Source organism: Schistocerca gregaria, chromosome 4 (genome assembly GCF_023897955.1).
Source record: "Schistocerca gregaria isolate iqSchGreg1 chromosome 4, iqSchGreg1.2, whole genome shotgun sequence".
Taxonomy (NCBI): Eukaryota; Metazoa; Arthropoda; class Insecta; order Orthoptera; family Acrididae; genus Schistocerca; species Schistocerca gregaria.
In genome coordinates, this window is record NC_064923.1 from 519566822 (window position 1) to 519585797 (window position 18976).

General features: G+C 39.3%; 1 protein-coding gene across 1 annotated transcript in view; it reads right to left on the reverse strand.

Annotated features, from left to right (window-relative positions):
* The window catches only part of LOC126266679 (ras guanyl-releasing protein 3-like), a 350931-nt gene that overhangs the window by 30601 nt on the left and 301354 nt on the right, over positions 1-18976 (reverse strand). Inside the window, exons 9-11 of the mRNA XM_049971101.1 lie at positions 8904-8981; positions 8597-8820; positions 8373-8511 (exon numbers count right to left, since the gene is read on the reverse strand). Of these exons, the coding sequence (XP_049827058.1) occupies positions 8373-8511; positions 8597-8820; positions 8904-8981 (441 nt within the window). The remainder of the gene's footprint in view (positions 1-8372; positions 8512-8596; positions 8821-8903; positions 8982-18976) is intronic.

The following is an 18976-nucleotide window of genomic DNA, read 5'->3' on the forward strand; positions in this document are numbered from 1 at the left end:
GTTTAGCAACCATCATCCTAAATTAGCTATTGAAAGGCTGGTTGCCCCTCATGAAAAACAGGGCAGAAGCTAACAAAAATGGAGCAGCTGCACAAATAGTAACTTTGGAATTTTAAGCAGCAACAACTTATCAATCTGCAAAACAATAACAACTGCAGACACTACTTACAGTCCACTCAATTTGGCATTACATCCATAACATTGCCTTGGTTTAAGACATTCACAATAGGCTGGATCAGAAAATAATTACATGCGAAACATGCAAACCATGTCAGCCAGGATAATGTAAATTTACAAGCATCAAGCTACTGGTTGATGTGCACAGGTTTGCATACAGGAACTGATGGATTTCTGGCAGCAATACATCAGGTCTTTGGAACAAGGCACTACCAGAAGTATATCCTGAGGGAGTAAAGAATAGATGATAAGCTACAGGAAGTTTGATGATCAAAATGAGACCATATCACCCAGTACATCTGGATGTGAAACCCTAGCACCCACAGAATATTTGTAAAGGTGGGTGAGGTCACCACCAACATAGTCGACCAAAAGTTGTGACAGAAATATTATTACTGTAGGCAAAGAAAAATTCAAAATTTACTGGAACTGTGGCATAATTACCAATAAAATGTTCCATGTAACCAACTTGACACAAAAGTGCTCAACTAAGCAGAGCAAGCTACTTTTCTCACACACATTATGGTGTACCCAACACCCATAATTTGCCAACCACTTGCAATGAGAAGACGACATAATACAAAAATCTGGCAGGTGAAGTAAAAATCAAGTGGAAAGAAATATCGGTACACATCATCCGTGTGGTAATATCAGAGACTGGAATTATCCCAAAATGGATTGTGTGAAGCTTACTGGACATAAAACTGCAGCTTTCCCCCTGTCAGTAATTTCTTTGTCAGATACTCATGGGACATAGTTAACTTAGTGAAAACTTATTCAAATCTTTATTTATATATCAGTAATTATTATTATTATTATTATTATTATGGATACAGTCATGAATTTATGATTTTTCAATATTGTTGGTTTTCTTACCATTATGTTATAAAATTTCTTTATTATGTTCCTTTTGAACGTGAGTAACAACATACAGCCTTGCATGGAGGCTGTGTAGAAGGAATTAAATCTTGAGAAGATGTTGACTGGTCCAGGAAAAAATGAAAAATAAGTTAAGGGTACCAAATAAGATGAAAAAAAGCTAGGAGAGCATAGATAGCATTTATAATGCTCAGAAACATAAAACTGTGTGCTTCAAGAATGCAGAAAAGCAGTGTTCTGTAACTCAAGTATCAATGAGTCACAATTTGAATCAGTCAACTCATACAACTACCTGGTTTGTAACAACATGTGGTGATATGAAATGGAATAATCGCATAGGTTAAGTAGATGATAAAGTTCAGTTAATCAGGATAATGTGGAAAAATGTAGTCAGTCTACCACACTCATACAATCCATATTAGAATAGTACTCAGATGTGTGAACTCTGTACCAAATAAGACTAACTGGGGTACTGAATGTATATAAATAAGGGTGCATGATTGGTCACAAGTTAGTTCAAATCCCAGGAGAATGTCCTGGAAATGCTGAAAATGTTACTTGGTAGATGCTTAAAGATAGAAACCAGCTACTCTGCAAAAGCCTATTTACAAAGTTTCATGAATCAGTATCAAGTGAACAGGCTAGGAAGATACAAAAGTATCACACGTACTGCTCTCATAAGGACAATGAATGCAAGATTAGACTAATAACATCATACAAAAAGGCATTTAAACAGTTGCCTGGGCTCTGTGTGTGAATGGAACAGGAAGGAACCCTAATACATATTATAATGGGAATAGTCTGCAGTGTATGGACATAGATGTAGATTTGATATGCAAGGACAAATATTCAAGACCCCAGCGATTAAGGTACTAATATAGTAAAGAGAGCAGAGTGTAAGGAGAATTGCCATGATTACAAAACTGAATGTCACACACATATCTTACTGAAGAAGCAGTCAGGACTTTCTTGAATTGTCAGAACTTGTCATTATTTCTGTCATCTTGAATGACATCTCAGTAGTTAAGCTTCATCAGGACTGATATCTAGATTAGTTTTGTTTTATTTTAGGTAGCAACAGCCTTGCTGTAGTGGCAACATTGGTCCCCATCAGATCATGAAAGTGAAGCACTGTCTAGCTTGAGCAGGACTTGGATGAGTGACCGTTTGGATCTGTTGAACACTGTTGACAAGCATGGTGCACTCAGCACTTGTTAGGCCAATTGTGGAGCTACTTGGTTAAGACGTAGTAGCTCTGATCACTGAGAATGGCTGGGTGAGCAATGTGCTCACCATATGCCCCTCCATGTTCACATCCAGTGATGCCTATTAATTGAAGATGACAAGGCAGTCCATTAGTGCCATTGGCCCATCTGAGGTGTGCTCAGATGGAGTTTGTTTTAGGTGGAAAAGTGAGAGGGAAGTGGAGAGACGTAGAAAAGGGAAAAGACTAAGTCCATTGGCAGAATACAAGGGGTGTGCAGTTTAGGAGTGGGAGGAGGGACAGTGATAGGCAGGTTGAGGTCATGGACAGCAGATTGAGGCCAGACAGTATGTGTGAATGGAGGATATGTTGTAGGATATGTTGTAGTTCTGGCCTGCACATTTCAGAAAAGCTGGTGTTGGTAGGAAGAATGCAGATGGCACAGGCTATGAAGCAGTAACTGAAGTGAAGGATATAGCATTGAGCAGTATGTTCAACAACTGGGTGGCCCGGCTGTTCCTTAGACACAGTATGGTGGTGTCCATTCATGCAGACAAGCAGCTTTTTTGTTGCCATACCCACATAGAAAGCAGCACAGTGGCTGCAACTTAGTCTGTAGATGGGTGGGTTGCAGAATACTACTGTGCAAGGGGTGGGAAGGAAAGTGGGTAGGATACTCCTCATTTCAGGGCACAGCAACAGGTATTCAAAACCCTGACGGGGAAAATGATTCTGTTTCTCCAGTCCTGGATGATAGTGGGTCACAAGAGGAGTGCTCCTTTGTGATCAGTCAGTGGGTATGTGGGAGGCAGTAGGTGACTAGAGAGACAAGGCACAGCAGATTTGTTTCCGAGCAAGATTGGGAGAGTAATGTCAAACTGTGATGGTCTCAGAGGGACCCTTGGTATATTTGAAGAGGGACTCCTCATCACTACAGATGTGATGACCATGAGTGGCTAGACAGTGTGGAAGAGTCTTCTTAGTATGGAATTGGTGTCAGTATTGTTGGCAGTTGGTAGATTTATTGTGGACAAAGGTTCGGATGTAACAATCCTTGAAGTGGATGTCAACATCAAGGAAGGTGGCTTTCAGGTTGAGGAGGATCGAGTGAAGCAAATGAGGTAGAAGGTGTTGAGGTTCTGACAGATGTCCTCACTCTCAGTCCAGATCACATAGATGTCATTAATAAGTCTGAACCAGGTCATGGGTTTGGGATTCTGAATGGTTAGAAAGGCCCATGAATAGACTGGCATTAGATGGTGCCACATGAGTGACCATTGCTGTACCATGAATGTGTTTGCAGGTTATGTCTTCAAAAAAGAAGTAATTACAGGTGAGAATATAGTTGGTTATGGTGGCTATGAAGGATGTTGTAGCTTTGGAGTAAGTTGCCCATTAGGAAATGTTGTGTTCAATGGCAGCAAGTTCATGTGTTCTGATGATCTTAGTCCAGAGGGAGGTTGGAGTGACAGTTATGAGCAGTGTGCCTAATGGTACAGGAGCAGGAACTGTGGATAGTTGGTGGTGGAATTGCTTGATGTCTTTTATATAAGACAGTGGGTTAAGAGTAATAGATGAGGATGTTGGTCCATGAGAGCAGAGTTCCTCTCTGTTGGTGCTCGTAACTGCCCACAATGGGGTATTTTTGTTTATTGCGTTTATGGACTTTAGGAATCATATATTTGGTTATGAGTTGCAGGGATTACCTGGTGGATGGACTCAGCCAGCCATCAGATATGTCACCTACAAACCCTGCCACAGTGATCCCACTCCAGAAAAACAGAAGATCTCCAGCTCCTTTTCAAATCCTTAGGTCCTTCTCAGAACCTCTCCCTGAGTGTATCTCTCCCATCACCCCCACCACACCCTGCACTTATATCTTCTACATGCTTCCTAAAGTGCATAAACCCAACCACCTAGGATGTCCCATTGTGGCCCAGTACTGTACCCCCACAGAGAGAATCTCTGCTTTTGTGGACCAACACCTTCAGTCTATTTTACATGTAGCCTACCTTCCTATATAAAAAATCACCAACCACTTCCTCCACTGACTCTTCACATTTCATTTTCCTGTACTACTTAGCACCCTGCTAATCACTGTTGATGCCATCTCCTTCTACACTACCATCCCCTGTACCCATGACCTTGCTGCCATTGAACACTACATTTCCCAGTTGTCAACTTACTCCAAACCTACAACTTCCTTCCTGGTCACCATGACCAACTATATCTTCACTGAAAATTACTTCTCCTCTGAGGGCATCATCTACAAACAAATCCATGGTACAGCAATGGGCACCCACATAGCACCAGCTTATGCCAACCTATTCATGGCCCATCTAGAAGAATCTTTCCTAACCACCCATAATCCAAAACTCTCACCTGGCTGTGATTCACTGATGACAACTACAAATTCTGGATTGGAGGCAAGGACACCCTATCCACATTCCTCCAGAACCTCAATGCCTACCTCACTTGGCTTAATCCTCATCAACCCAACAAGTCACCTTCCTTTTAAGGATGGCTACATCAGTACCTCCCTTGTCCAAATCAAACCTACCAACCACCAATGATACTTCCACTTCAACAACCACTTCACAGCCAGAAGTCTCTTCTATACAGTCTAGCCACCCATGGTCATTGCATCTGTAGTGACATGTACTAACTCTGTGAATAAACCATGATCTAACTGAGGCCTTTGTAGACCAAAATTAACCTCTCAACCTTGTTTAGAACAGATCTTCCATGCCTTGTCTCTCCAGCCGCCTACCACCTCTTACATAGTGACTGACCACCCACAAAAAAGGAGTGACTCAGTACTACCACATTATCCGCCAGGGTTTCAACTACCTCCACTCACACCCTGAAATGACGAATGTCCTATCCACTATCCTCTTCACCAATCCCACTGTAGTATTATGCTGTCCACTGATCCACACACTATGCTGCAACCACTGTATTGCTTTCTACATGGACGTGACAACTAACAAGCTAAGACACAGAGGAATTAACAACACTGGCTGGCAGTGGGAATTGATTTATATCAATGGGGAAAGCTGAAAATCAAAATGATGACTGTTGTTTCAGAGATGTCTGAAAGGAAGCTAGTAGTGTGTGGATAAGATGAGAATTTGGGTCTGTGTCCAGATGGCACAGGGGTCTTTGATTTAAATCAATGCCTGCTGGCAGCCAATGTCATTAATTCCTCTGTGTCTTCATTCATAGTGGCTATAGGGCCAAAATGATCTGAAAGAACAGTCACCACTTATATGACTAACAAAGCTGCTTGCCAGCATCAATGGCCACTGCCAAACTGTGGGCAAGAGACAGCTGGGCCATCCAGTTGCTGAACATGCTGCCTAGTGACTGTTTCACAGACTGCACCATCTGGATCCTTCCTACCAACACCAGCTTTTCGAAAATGCACAGGTGGGAATTCTCCCTACAACATATCCTTTTTTTTCTGATAACCCCCTTGGCTTCAGCTTTTGCTACTCCCTGTCTCCCACCTACCTATACCATTCCCTGCTCCCACTCATGCCTTCTGTTCTGCCAACACTATTACATTCTTTCTTCCTTGTCTACCTCTCTCCTCTCCCCTCTCCATTTTTCACTTGAGGATGACTGCCTTTCAAGAGAGGAAACAGAATTGAGCAGCAACAACTCAACAACCTTGTGGATAGCACATTGGGGAGGATGCAACTATGTTATAATGAATAGTGTGGAACATCACATTATTGAATGTTACACATCATCAGATTCTGATTTCATAGATTGCACTTTTCAGAATGAATTATTCATTCTGCAGCGGTGTGCGCATTGTTCTGCAACTTCTAGACACATTAAAGCTATGTGCCAGATCAGGACAGAAATCCAGGCCATTGGCTTTCATGTACAATGCTATTACCAATTAAGTTATCAAGGCATGGCTCATGAGTCACCAGCTGTTAGTCATGCTTGGTTCGCTCAGCCAGGAGGGGCATTACTGGGAAAGGCAAAGGTCTGGGTTCATGTCTGAGTGTGGTGTACAGTTAACCTAGGAAGCTACCATATGCAATCTTGAATAGACTGTCCTTATTTCGGTTATTGTTTTACATTTATTCACTGGCAGTGGCAAGGAAAGCAGAGTGGAGGGTAAAAATTGTAGAGGGAGACCAAGAGATGAATACACTAAGCTGATTCAGAAGGATGTAGGTTGCAGTAGTTACTGGGAGATGAAGAAGCTTCCACAGGATAGAGTAGCATAGAGAGATGCATCAAACCAGCCTCAGGACTGAAGACCACAACAAAAACAACAACAACACTGTACAGTTAGTTTTTAGTTTCATAAGGCTTACTTTTGAATCCTTGCTCTCCTGAAATCTAAGTCCACACATGGTTTCAGTTATGGAAGTGGCGTGCACAAATTTTGGAGCAATTTTATAGCCATTGCATTACCACTTTAAGCAAAAAGATGAATGAACTTACAAACAAAATCTGATTCTTTAAAATCTGTTTCTAATAAAATTATGTAATAGTTCCACTTTGTAATAACTGCAAATTTGTTTTCACACATCTCAAAGTGCTTTTATCATGACTATAAAAAAAACCATGTGAAGTTACAATATATATTTGTCAGGATAGTTGTAAACCTATAATGAATTAAATGAGCTGAAATGAAATATATGGATCTCTGGGCTGCACATAACTCATGGTGTATCTCTGATAGTAGCATTCAGGAAACATAGGCAGCAATAATGGGATAACCTGTGGTAGCAGTGTTTGGAAATAATGGGTGAAAATATCAGTGGAAATGAAAGCTCGGGGCAGGTGTGGACATTTACTGAGACAGCCTAATGGTTTAGATGACTCGTTACAAAAAGAAAGAAATCTGGGTTTGTATCCTGGTCTGGCACAAACTTATAACTGTTACTACATATTCATTAGTTCTCTAACACTTACCGTTTTATTTATAAAGCATGCTACACTAAGATATGATGTGTATAAAATGTATGTCCAATATATGTTATACAATGAATATACTGCAAAGATTACACTAAACTAATAAACAGAATTACTAATGATAAAATGACTAACATTACTCTACAAAACCACTGACCCAGCATGTTACACTCAGTAATTAATTTTTAACAGCTAATGAATAAAAGTATCTTGAAGGTAGTGTCATACACATTAAGATCAACAAGGCATATTTATAGACCAGAGTAGGATCAGAGTCACATTGTCATATTGACTGTACAACCATCAGTGTAACATGATGTGTACAATAGCAAATAAAGCTATTTACCACATAGCCAGGTAATGATCCTACATCTGCTGATGTACAGCACTGGTAGCTGGTGAAACTCTGCAATCTGTGTTGCTTTCACTAATTGTACAGGTTCAACAACAATCATCTCTCATGATACGATTATGTCTGGAATACAGGTATTGTGTTTCTTTGCTTCAGAGTCTATCTTACACTTTGCGGTAGAAAACATGTTAAAATATGACAGATTAGAACTATGTTGTAGCAGGACCTGAATGTGAATCTTTGACTTAAGTTGGTATCTGTAGTTATATACTAAATGGGCTGTTCATGTATATCATTTTTACTGCACAAAGTTTCAGTCTGTCACTTGTCATCTCACAATTTTAGAAATTGGTGATTTTTTCTTATCTTATAACAAGACAATACAACAAGAAAAACAGATATGTGACTGAATAAGGAAACAATGTTATCTGTGCTTATATCACCTCCACAGATGGTTACTTATGTGTAAATAAATACATTTAGAGTATTAGGCAACAGACAGTTTTATTTGAATAAATGGTATTCTAATGTTCAATTCTTGCTGTAGTGTAAAATCATTCAAAAATAAAATGGCAACTCACATAAGAGAATTGATTGTCAAGTAAGGCTTTTTTTCCTTGTTTAAAGTTGATTTCCTCAAACTCAAGAAAATTGTAATTTTATCTTTGCAGATATATGGAAAACCTACTTAACAGATACTCCATTTGAAAAGTAAGAAGTAGTAAAGAAAATCATGGGGGGAAGTTACTATCATCTCATTTTGTGAGAGTGGGGTGCCATATATCACTTTACATAGCATATACAAGTTTAAAAACTTACCAGCCCTGCACAGTGTGAACAGAATGTTGGCTTAAAGTAAGTTGTTTCATGAAATTCATGCTTGAACCCATTTTTCAATGCATGGTAATTAGCATGAATAAAGTATGTTTTCATTTCATCTTTGCTAATCATACCATCACTGAAAGTAAGTAAAATTTCAATTTTGTTAGGGAAGCACACATAAATTGAACTAAAACTAATATTTTCTATAACAAGCTACTCACTGGTCAGCATCTAATACACAAAAAGATGCAATGAAAGGAAAGTTCTCTGCAACAGCTTCAAATTCTTCATGAGAAATGTATCCATCATGGTCATTATCATAGTTCTTGAAAACAGCTTCAACCATTGCATTGACATGTTTTTCAATTGTCTGTGCATCTGGAGGAGGGCATGGATTAGATGCCCATTCAGCAAAGAGCACAGACTGAGTAGGTGAACATTGGGGCTGAAAATAATAGGGAAGATTGTGGTAGATATGGCTTATGTTTGATTCTGTAGTGTATACATAATCGTTCTACATATACTCACTGAAGAAGAATTTCTGGGTTCTCGTGCAAGTGATAACTCGTATATTTCATCTTCAGTGTAGGCCAAGTCAAGCGACAACTGAAATGAACACAGTCAGTTAAATAAATTTTCCTATTTATAAATTTTAAATTGCTTATGATTATTGAAGGAAATTTCATAAAATTCTGGACTGAAAACCTGATAATTGTTTGTGTCTAGAAGAACCTATCGTAACTCCCTATTACAACAGAGCATTTATGAACGATCAGTATCACAGTGCAATTTATGCATATATACTGACTTCGGTCTGTTAGAAAATCATGTTCAGGTCTAATTTCATCCACTATAACAGAAATTTGCCTACTCACTGAACACATCATATGTTTGATGAATGTTTGATTTATTTGGCACTCAACTGTGCAGTCATCAGTGCCCGTATGAAGTTCAAATTTTTACACAGTCCAATTCTTTTACAGGCCAATATAGTCACTGTCACGAATGATGATGATGAAATGATGAGGAGAACACAAACATCCAGTCCCATACAGGGAGAATCCCTGACATGGTTAGGAATCAAACCCGAGACCCCGTGACCAAGAGGCAGCAACACTAGCCACTAGACCATGAACTGCGGATGAGCACATCATATGGATTTCTGTATTTTACATAGCATCACATATGACATGCTGAGTGAATCAAGATCTTGATGATTAATAAATGAACTGTTATCCTTATTGAGATATCATTTGAACTTACTTATTGATTTACTAGAATTAAATGGCTGGAAAATGTAATTAGCCTCATTTCAGAAGGTTACAAAATCATTCTTTATTGTCAAATCTTACAGGATTTTAGAAGTTGGATTTTAGCAGTTGTTGTGGTAAATCACACTGGCCGGCCAGCACAGTTGGCTCTGTTTGTGATTGATTCCTTTTGCACCATAAAAAAAACATCAGAGTGTAGAGTTCTAACTTGCTTTTACAGTTTGCACATAGACTTTGGTATATTTGAGGCTCCTGTGTGGATACTGCTTAGGGTGATTCTGGGAAAATAATCGAAATTATAAATTTGATTTGTGCAAATATCCATCTAAGAGGTTGAAAATTATTCTTTGGTGAAATTTATTATCAAAACTCAGTTGAATTGGAGAATAACAGTAAATTACTAGAAAGAAAACTGATCTTCTCTGGCTTCCAGTCATTCTGGTGTAAGAATGAGTTGAGTATAGGCCCACAAAGTTACTTAATCATCTGCCCACAAAAATAAAACATTTTATGGCCAAGATAAAAATATATAAATGAAGTTTAAAGTGATTTCTTCATGATAACTTAATCAGTACCATACATTAAACAAATTCTTAAATAAATGAAAGTTGTGTGAGAAAAGACAATTGCTTACCTTATAGTGGAGGTATTTTTACTAGACAAATGTAGGGAAAGGTGTTGATTAGGGAAAGAAAACTAAAGACTTTGATTTATTGGCAGAATACTTAGAAAATGTAAGAGGTCTACTAAACTGGCTGCTTACAGTATGCTTGTCTGCACTTATGCACTCTTGTGGAGTATTGCTGTGCAGTGTGTGGTCCACATCAGATAGGATGATGGAGGACTTTGAAAAAGTTCAAAGAGGGGCAGGTCATTTTGAAATATCATGAAATAAGGGAGAGAGTGCCATGGGTGTGATACACAAACTGGGGTGGCAGTTATTAAAACAAAAGTGCTTTTCACGGTCGTAGGCCCTTCTCATGGATTTTCAAACACCAACTTTCTAATCAGAATGTGAAAATATTTTATTACTGCTCACCTACATAGTGAGAAATGATCATCATAGTAAACTAAGAGAAATCAGAGCTCACACAAAAAGACTTAAGTGTCTTCCTGCATGGTGTTTGAGAGTGGAACAGTAGAGAACTAGCTTTAAAGCAGTTTGATGAATCCTCTGCCAGGCACTCAGTTGTGAATTGCAGAGTAATCATGTAAATGTAGATGTAGATGATTCCTTTAGCCACATGGTCAAACTTGAGTTCTTCTTGCAACATACACACTTTTCCTCTGATTAGTTCAACCCAAATAGCATAGATAATTAATGATCTCATATGCTACAGGTAGAGAGGATTTGGAAGAGTTAAGAGACAGGAGGGAGGAGAAGTGAGATAAAAGGAGAGGCAAATAGGACAGTTAAAGCAGGCAGAGGAAATGTATAAGTGTTTGTATGATAATGGGAATCTACATTTTTTTTCCAAACAGCATAATAGTCTTTTACACTGCTTTACGCAAAGATTCCAGAACTCTCAATTCTTTTATTATGGCAGAGCATGTCTGTTAGGTAGTATCAACTGAGAAGATGCAGCAAAATCACAGATTTCTAAACGAAATTAAGCTGGGGTTGCAGTTCCCTCAGCAACATGGAGGTGACAGAATTGTAACTAATTAAGCCAAGGAAAGGGAAATATACTTCATAAAAGAAAAAAAAAAGACAAGTACTAAGTGTAATGATAAACATACAAATACTTTTTAGAATTATTATTGTTTATTTGTACTATGATTTTCAATTGAATGCCTAAGAATTCATGGACAGTGTAACTAAGTACTGTAATATAACCTACAATGAAATAAAATTTCCTAATGCGTCAAGTGTAAGTGCAAGGATATGAGATATAACTGCATATTATCAATTTTATGCAAAAGTGGGCCTAGGGTAACAACACTGAAAAGTGTTCTTAAGATAAAAAAATTGCAATGGCCTTCTTCAGAGCAAGATGGGTTTTGCAGGAGACAAGGTGCTCTTATTTACTGCAGACAGTCAGTGTCAATACATCATATCTGTAAAACTTTATTGGATCTACAATATAATAGGCAGTTATGACAAAAGGGAGAGGGCAGGAAGGAAGCTATTTGTGGACCATCCACCTTGTAAATGATTGGCAACAGTTTGCAAACCAGTGCTTGGCTTTCGGTGGGCATGTTTTCTTCCTGGTGTATGTGGAAATACATAGTCAATGCCTCTAAAGCTGTTTGTTTGCACTGTCACATCCATTCCTGGTAAGGCTTCAGACCCATGCCCACAAGCAGACTGCTGAATTGGGATAGCCACCAGCCAGTACACTGGAAGTTTATAGCCATAACGTTCTATTAAGTTGTTAGGCTGCTTAATAATTTCATCTGCCTTTTGTATTTTGTGTTGGTGCATCCACATCTTTTTTGCCAGTGCATGGGCTTCCTGGGACATAATAGGCTGTCCACAGTCCTGATCTCAACGATTCGTGGTGTTGTCCCTCCATATAGTGTTCATGTTTTGCTGTTAGTGTGCTGACTGGCCTCATTGTCTAACCTATGTAGGCAGCTCTGCACTCACAAATAAGCTCATATACTCCTGCAGTTTTAAGTTTGTTTACTGCTCCCTGGTGGAACCTCTCATATCGTGGACCCTAAAGCTGCTGCAAAAAATCAGTTGCAACCTCATCAGTGGAGGACACTGGCTAGCCATTCACTGATATCCTTGCTTATGGCAGGTACACTAGTAAAAGCTTCTTATCCTTGTCTTCCTCTCTTGTTTTATTCCCATTGTCCTTGGCTGTAGCTCAATTTTCTTTTGATGTTAGTATCACTTATCCAGTAGGCCGGTCAGTCAGTGCACGCAGAACGGAATATTCCTGACAAGGGAACCTCCCCATCGCACCCCCCTCAGATTTAGTTATACTTTGGCACAGTGGATAGGCCTTGAAAAACTGAACGCAGATCAATCGAGAAAAAAGGAAGAAGTTGTGTGGAACTATGGAAAAATAAGCAAAATATACAAACTGAGTAGTCCATGGGCAACATAGGCAACATCAAGGATAATGTGAGCACAAGAGCGCCATGGTCCCGTGGTTAGCGTGAGCAGCTGCGGGGCGAGAGGTCCTTGGTTCAAGTCTTCCCTCAAGGGGAAGTTTACTTACTTTATTTTTGCAAAGTTATGATCTGTCCATTCGTTCATTGATGCCTCTGTTCACTGTCATAAGTTTAGTGTCTGTATTTTGCGACCACACTCCAAAACTATGCGATTAGTAGACGAAAGGACGTGCCTCTCCAATGGGAACTGAAAATATTTGATCACAAGGTCATCTGTCAACCAATTCCTCCACAGGAAAACACGTCTGATACATTCTATATGACACTGGTGACGGCATGTGTGTCACATGACAGGAATATGTTGTTGACCCACCTAACTTGCACACTTGGCGAACGGGTAAAAAGATTCTTCTACCTTGCCCAATTTAGGTTTTCTTGTGGATGTGATAATCACTCCCAAAAAGTGATGAAAACATAAGAGTGTGTCACATAAACTGCAACAAATGAATGCAACAGTTTCACAGTTGCACAGTTTTCTCTGTGCTCTGTCAAAATATATCTTTTTAACATTTTCAAATTTTTCCATGGGTAGACCGTCAAATCCTATATATATGTCCAAGAAAATCTGAACATGTCCTGGAATTTTGGAGAGCAAAGTTGATATGTGTGGGTGCCTGAACTCTGGTAATTATCTGAAAATAAAAAATTAAACTTTTCATTCGAGGGAAGACTTGAACCAAGGACCTCTCGTTCCGCAGCTGCTCACGCTAACCACCACACTCGTAAGCTCACATTATCCTAAATGTTGCCTATCTTGCACATGGACTACTCAGTTTGTATATTTTGCTTATTTTTTCATAGTTCCACACAACTTCTTTCTGCTTTCTCGATTGATCTGTGTTTAGTTTTTCAAGGCCTATCCACTGTGCCAACTTATAACTAAATCTGAGGGGTGTGTGAAGGGGAGGTTCCCTTGTGAGCTGGGTAATGAGAGATCTCCATGCACAGGTGCTGATTTGTGTGGGTTGGCTTCCAGTATGCTTTGTGTTCCCTTCTATCACTGGTGGTTCTACATATGTCCATGTGTAAAACTGGTAATGTGCCATTGCTTTTGGTTTCGTGTGTGAACTTCATATTCTTTTGCAGGCTGTTTAAGTGCTGAAGGAAGTTTCCCAACGCTGCTTTCTTGTATGGCTAGATAACAAATCTGTTGTCTACATACTGTAGCCAACAACAATGGCCTAACAATATAGAAGCTAGGGCCATTTGCTCAGAAACTTCTATGAAGATGCCTATTGCCATTCCATCTAATTATTCATAATATTTTCCTCAACATGTGAAGTACATTGATGACAGATAGAAGCACATCATATCACAAATATAAGTTATGATGTGCTCCTGTGGGATGCAAATGGTCTTCTCTATAGGCATACTGGCGAAGAGAGACTCAATATCAAGATCAACTATAATTTCAGTTGACTGTACCTGCTGTTCTTTTATCAGCTGTTCCTTCATCAGCTGTGCAAAATGCAAAGAATCTTTCTTGTAAGAGTCTGTTTGTCTCACAAGATGGTGGTGCCACGTAATAGGGTGCTATGTAATAGGGAGGTGAATCAATTCTGTTTGCTATAGGCCTCAGTGGAAAATGCTCCTTGCGGAGTTTAGGTACTAGTAGGCATGGGAATTTTGGTGTCAAGTCTCATGGCTGTATCAGGATCAGTTCTCTAATGCTTTATGAGAGCCTTCATACTCTTGACTATCCTCACCTTTGGATCATTGCTCAGTTCTCTGTAAATGGGGTCACTTAGCAGCTCATCCATTTTCTTTTCATGTTCAGACATGTCTGTCACAACTGTAGTGATTCCTTTATTCAAATGTAGGACCACAATATCCTTGTTATGCCTCAACTCTTTTATGGTCTGTCTTTCTTAACTTGTCGTATTATGTCAGGGTGGCATCGCTCCTTTTAATTTTCTAAAGTTTCCTGCCTTATCTTTCCAGCTTCCAAATGTGATACTTGTTGAAGCAATGCTTCCACAGACTGAGTGACCTTCTCTGTGGCAATCTTTGTGTGAGTAACTGCAAAGTTAAACCCTTTGGACAGAACTGATTTTGTTGCCTCACTGATGGTCTGCATCAGGATGTTTAATACTGTATCACTGTACTTAGAAGTGGCTGTGAATGTTATTTGTTCCCTAATGGCTCCTCAAATTTGTTTCCCTGTTGACTGCTGACCAAATCTTTCTCCATGAGGGCTCACTTGTGAGTTATTCTTTCAATGTTATCATAGTCATCAGCTGATAACTTTGATGACAAACATAAATGCTGTTGCCTGTTATTGCAATCTATGAAGCTCCAGAGATGTATTCTTTCCCTTAGTAAAGCATGGCTGGCTTGATGATAAATGGTTCTGGCTTTTCTAGTATCAATTTGTAGTCATGTCTTGATGAATTTCAGGATGATGTGGTGATCATGGAATCTTTAGAGGAATGCCAGGTCATTCAGCAGTTTCATCTTCCTCTTCTATAGCAATTCCAGCTTCTGTGTGTGAGAGAAGAGGGCCTGCAGACTGGGACAGCTGGAGCCAGGATGCTGGAAGTTTGTAGCCATCCTCTTTATTAGTGTTATCAGGCTGCCTAATAATTCAGTCATCACTCATCTTCACTGTTGTGAGGGAACCTATAGTCTGACTTGAAATCCAAAATACATTTTTCACACACACACACACACATAGAGAGAGAGATGAAAGGATGAATGTTACATCATGAGAAATGAAAGTCACATAGATACCTCCAAGGACTAATAAGAAATAAAACCCAATAACTTTGTAATATGACTCTGACACTCAGTTAAAAGAGTCACCGAGCATGCAAATAAGGGATAAAGTTTCCAAATATTTGAGAAAGGTAACAAAGGACTGGTAATTTTGATTCTCATCACTTTTTAATATTGTACCTTTCTTACTGATCAGCCAAATAGCTCCCAAAATGTTCTTGTCACACTGATTCCATGCTGAAGAGTCACACCTGCATTGAGAGTGGAACCTGGGAACAGGATAAATAAGGTGCAAACACTGCCACTGAGGAATCCAATTTCATGACAATCTTATGAATGATTGGTGATATATTTGAAAAGAATTTAGGGACTCACATAAGGCCACCGATGAGGAAATATATTCACTGCAGAATAATATGCTGAAGCAATAAAAAAGGGAGAAATGATAGGATGTAGTTAAATACTGAAATTGGATGGAGTTATTCAGTTGCTGATGTATTTTAGTAGCTAGATTGTAGAGAAATTATGGGTCAAAGTAGATAAATTATTACAACTGCTGAACTACCAGGAAGAAACAAATGTGACTGAGGAAGGAAGTTTTGAGAAAGTTTTAGCTTGATTAAAGCCAGTAGTAGCAGTAGTAATAGTAGCAGTAGTACTACAAGAAACCTACTGTTTCATTCCAATGTGCCCAAAATTGTAACTCTTTTGACTACAACATTAATGAATAATGACTGTAATGATTTATAATACATTTATTTAAATGAAAATAGTGAGATTTTGTGAAATGTTGTGGTCTTTAGTCCAAAGACTGCTTTGATGCAGCTATACGTGCTACTCTAACCTGTGCGAGTCCTTTCAACTCCAAATAACTACTGCAACCTGCATCCTTCTGAAACTGCTTACTGTATTCATCTCTTGTTCTTCATCTATGATTATTACTACCCCCCTTCCCCCTATACCCCCCCCCCCCCTCCCCATGCCAGTGCTAAACTGGTGATCCCTAGATGTCTCAGAATGTGTCCTATCAACTGATCCCTTCTTTTGGTCAAATTGTGCCACAATTTCCTTGTCTCCCCAGTTCTGTTCAATAGTTCCTCATTATTTATATGATTGACCAATATAATCTTTAACATTATTCTGTAGCACCACATTTCAAAAGCTGCTATTCTCTTTTTGGATAAATCATTTGTCATCCATGTTTCACTTCAGTACATGGCTACATTCCAGACATATACCTTCAGAAAAAACTTTCTAACACTGAAGAGCCAAAGAAACTAGTACACCTGCCTAATATTGTGTAACACCCCTGCGAGCATGCAGAAGTACTGCAACATGCTGTGGCATGGACTCGACTAATTTCTGAAGTAGTGTCGGAGGTAAATGACGACATGAATCCTGCAGGGCTGTCCAGAAATCCGTAAGAGTACGAGGGGGTGGAGACCTCTTGTGAATAGTACATTGCAAGGTATCCCAGATATGCTCAATAATTTCCATGTCTGGGGAGTTTAATGGTTAGTGGAAGTGTTTAAACTAAGAAGGGTATTACTGGAGCTACTCTGAGAAATTCTGGATGTGTGGGGTGTCACATTGTACTGCTGGAATTGCCCACATCTGTCGAAACACACAATGGACGTGAATAGATGCAGGTGATCAGACAGGATGCTTATGTAGATGTCACCTGTCAGAGTTGTATCTAGATGTATTAGGGGTCCCATGTCACTCCAACTGCACAAGCTCCACACCATTACAGATCTTCCATCAGCTTGAACAGTCCCCCACTGACATGCAGGGTCCATGGATTCATGAGCTTGTCATTATACCTATACATGTCCATCCGCCTGATACAATTTGAAATCAGACTTGTCTGACACGGCAACACATTTCCAATCATTGACAGTCCAATGCCAGTGTTGACAGACCCAGGTGTGACATAAAGTTTTGTGTCATGCAGTCATCAAAGGTACACGAGTGGGCCTTCAGCTTCAAAAACCCGTATTGATGACATTTCATTGAATGGTTTGCACACTGACACTTGATGTCCCAGCATTGAAATACGTAGCAATTTGCAGAAGGGTTGCACTTCTGTCCTGTTGAGTGATTCTCTTCCGTCATTGTTGGTCCCATTCTTGGAGAATCTTTTTCCAGCCACAACAATGTCAGAGATTTGATGTTTTACTGGTTTCCTGATATTCTTGGTACACTTGTGCAATGATTGTATGGGAAAATCCCACTTCATTGCTACCTCAGATATGGTATGTCTCATTGCTCATGCACCAACTAAAACACCACGTTCAAACCCACTTAAATCTTGATAACCTGCCATTGTAGCAGCAGTAACTGATCTAAAAATTGCACTAGACACTTTCATCTTATATAGGCATTGCCAACCACAGGGCTGTATTCTGCCTGTTTACTTATCTTTGTATTTGAGTATGCATGCCTATACCAGTTTCTTCGCCACCCTCAGAGTATATTCACTGTTAACAAATTTCTCTTCTTCAGAAATGTTTTTTTTTCCATTGGCATTCTATATTTGATGTCCTCTCTATTTTGGCCATCAGTTATTTTGCTGCTCAAATAGCAACACTCATCAACTACTTTAAGTGTCTCATTTCCTAATCACCTAATTTAATTCTACTACATTCCATTACCCTCGTTTTGATTTTGTCGAATATCAAAGTTTTTACTTCCTTTCTCCAAACTTTAATTCCTAGTCCAAATTTTTCTTTGGTGTACTTTACTGCTTGGTCAATGTACAGATTGAATAACATTGTTATAGGTTACAGCCCTGTCTCACTTCCTTCTCAACCACTGTTTCTCCTTCATGCCCCTTGATCTGATAACTGCCATCTGGTTTCTGTACAAATTTTAAATAGCTTTTTGCTTCCTGTATTTTACCCCTGCTACCTTTAGAATTTGAAAGAGAGTGTTCCAATCAACACTGTCAAAAGCTTTCTCTAAGTCTACAAATGCTATAAATGTGGGTTTCCCTTTCCATAACCTATCTTCTAAGGTAAGTGGTAACATCAGTATTACCTCACATGTTCCTGCATTTCTCCAGAATCCATACTAATCTTCTCTGAGATCAGGTTCTACCAGTTTTTCATTTCCCCTGTGAAGAATTCGTATTAGTATTATGCAACCATAACTTATTAAAATTATAGTTTCATAATTTGTACACCTTGCAGCAACTGATTTCTTTGGAACTGGAATTGTTACATTCTTCTTGAAGTCTGAGGGTATTTTGCCTGTCTCTCACATCTTGCACACCTGATGGAAGAGTTTTGTCATGGCTGGCTCTCCCAAGGCTACCAGTAGTTCTGATGGAATATCCTTTACTCCTGGGGCCTTGTTGTGACTGAGACATCCCAGAGCTCTGTCAAATTCTTCTCACAATATCATATCTCACATCTCATCTTCATCTATGTTCTCTTGCCTTTCTATGATGCCTTCACGTTCATCTCCCTTGTATAGACCCTCTATATG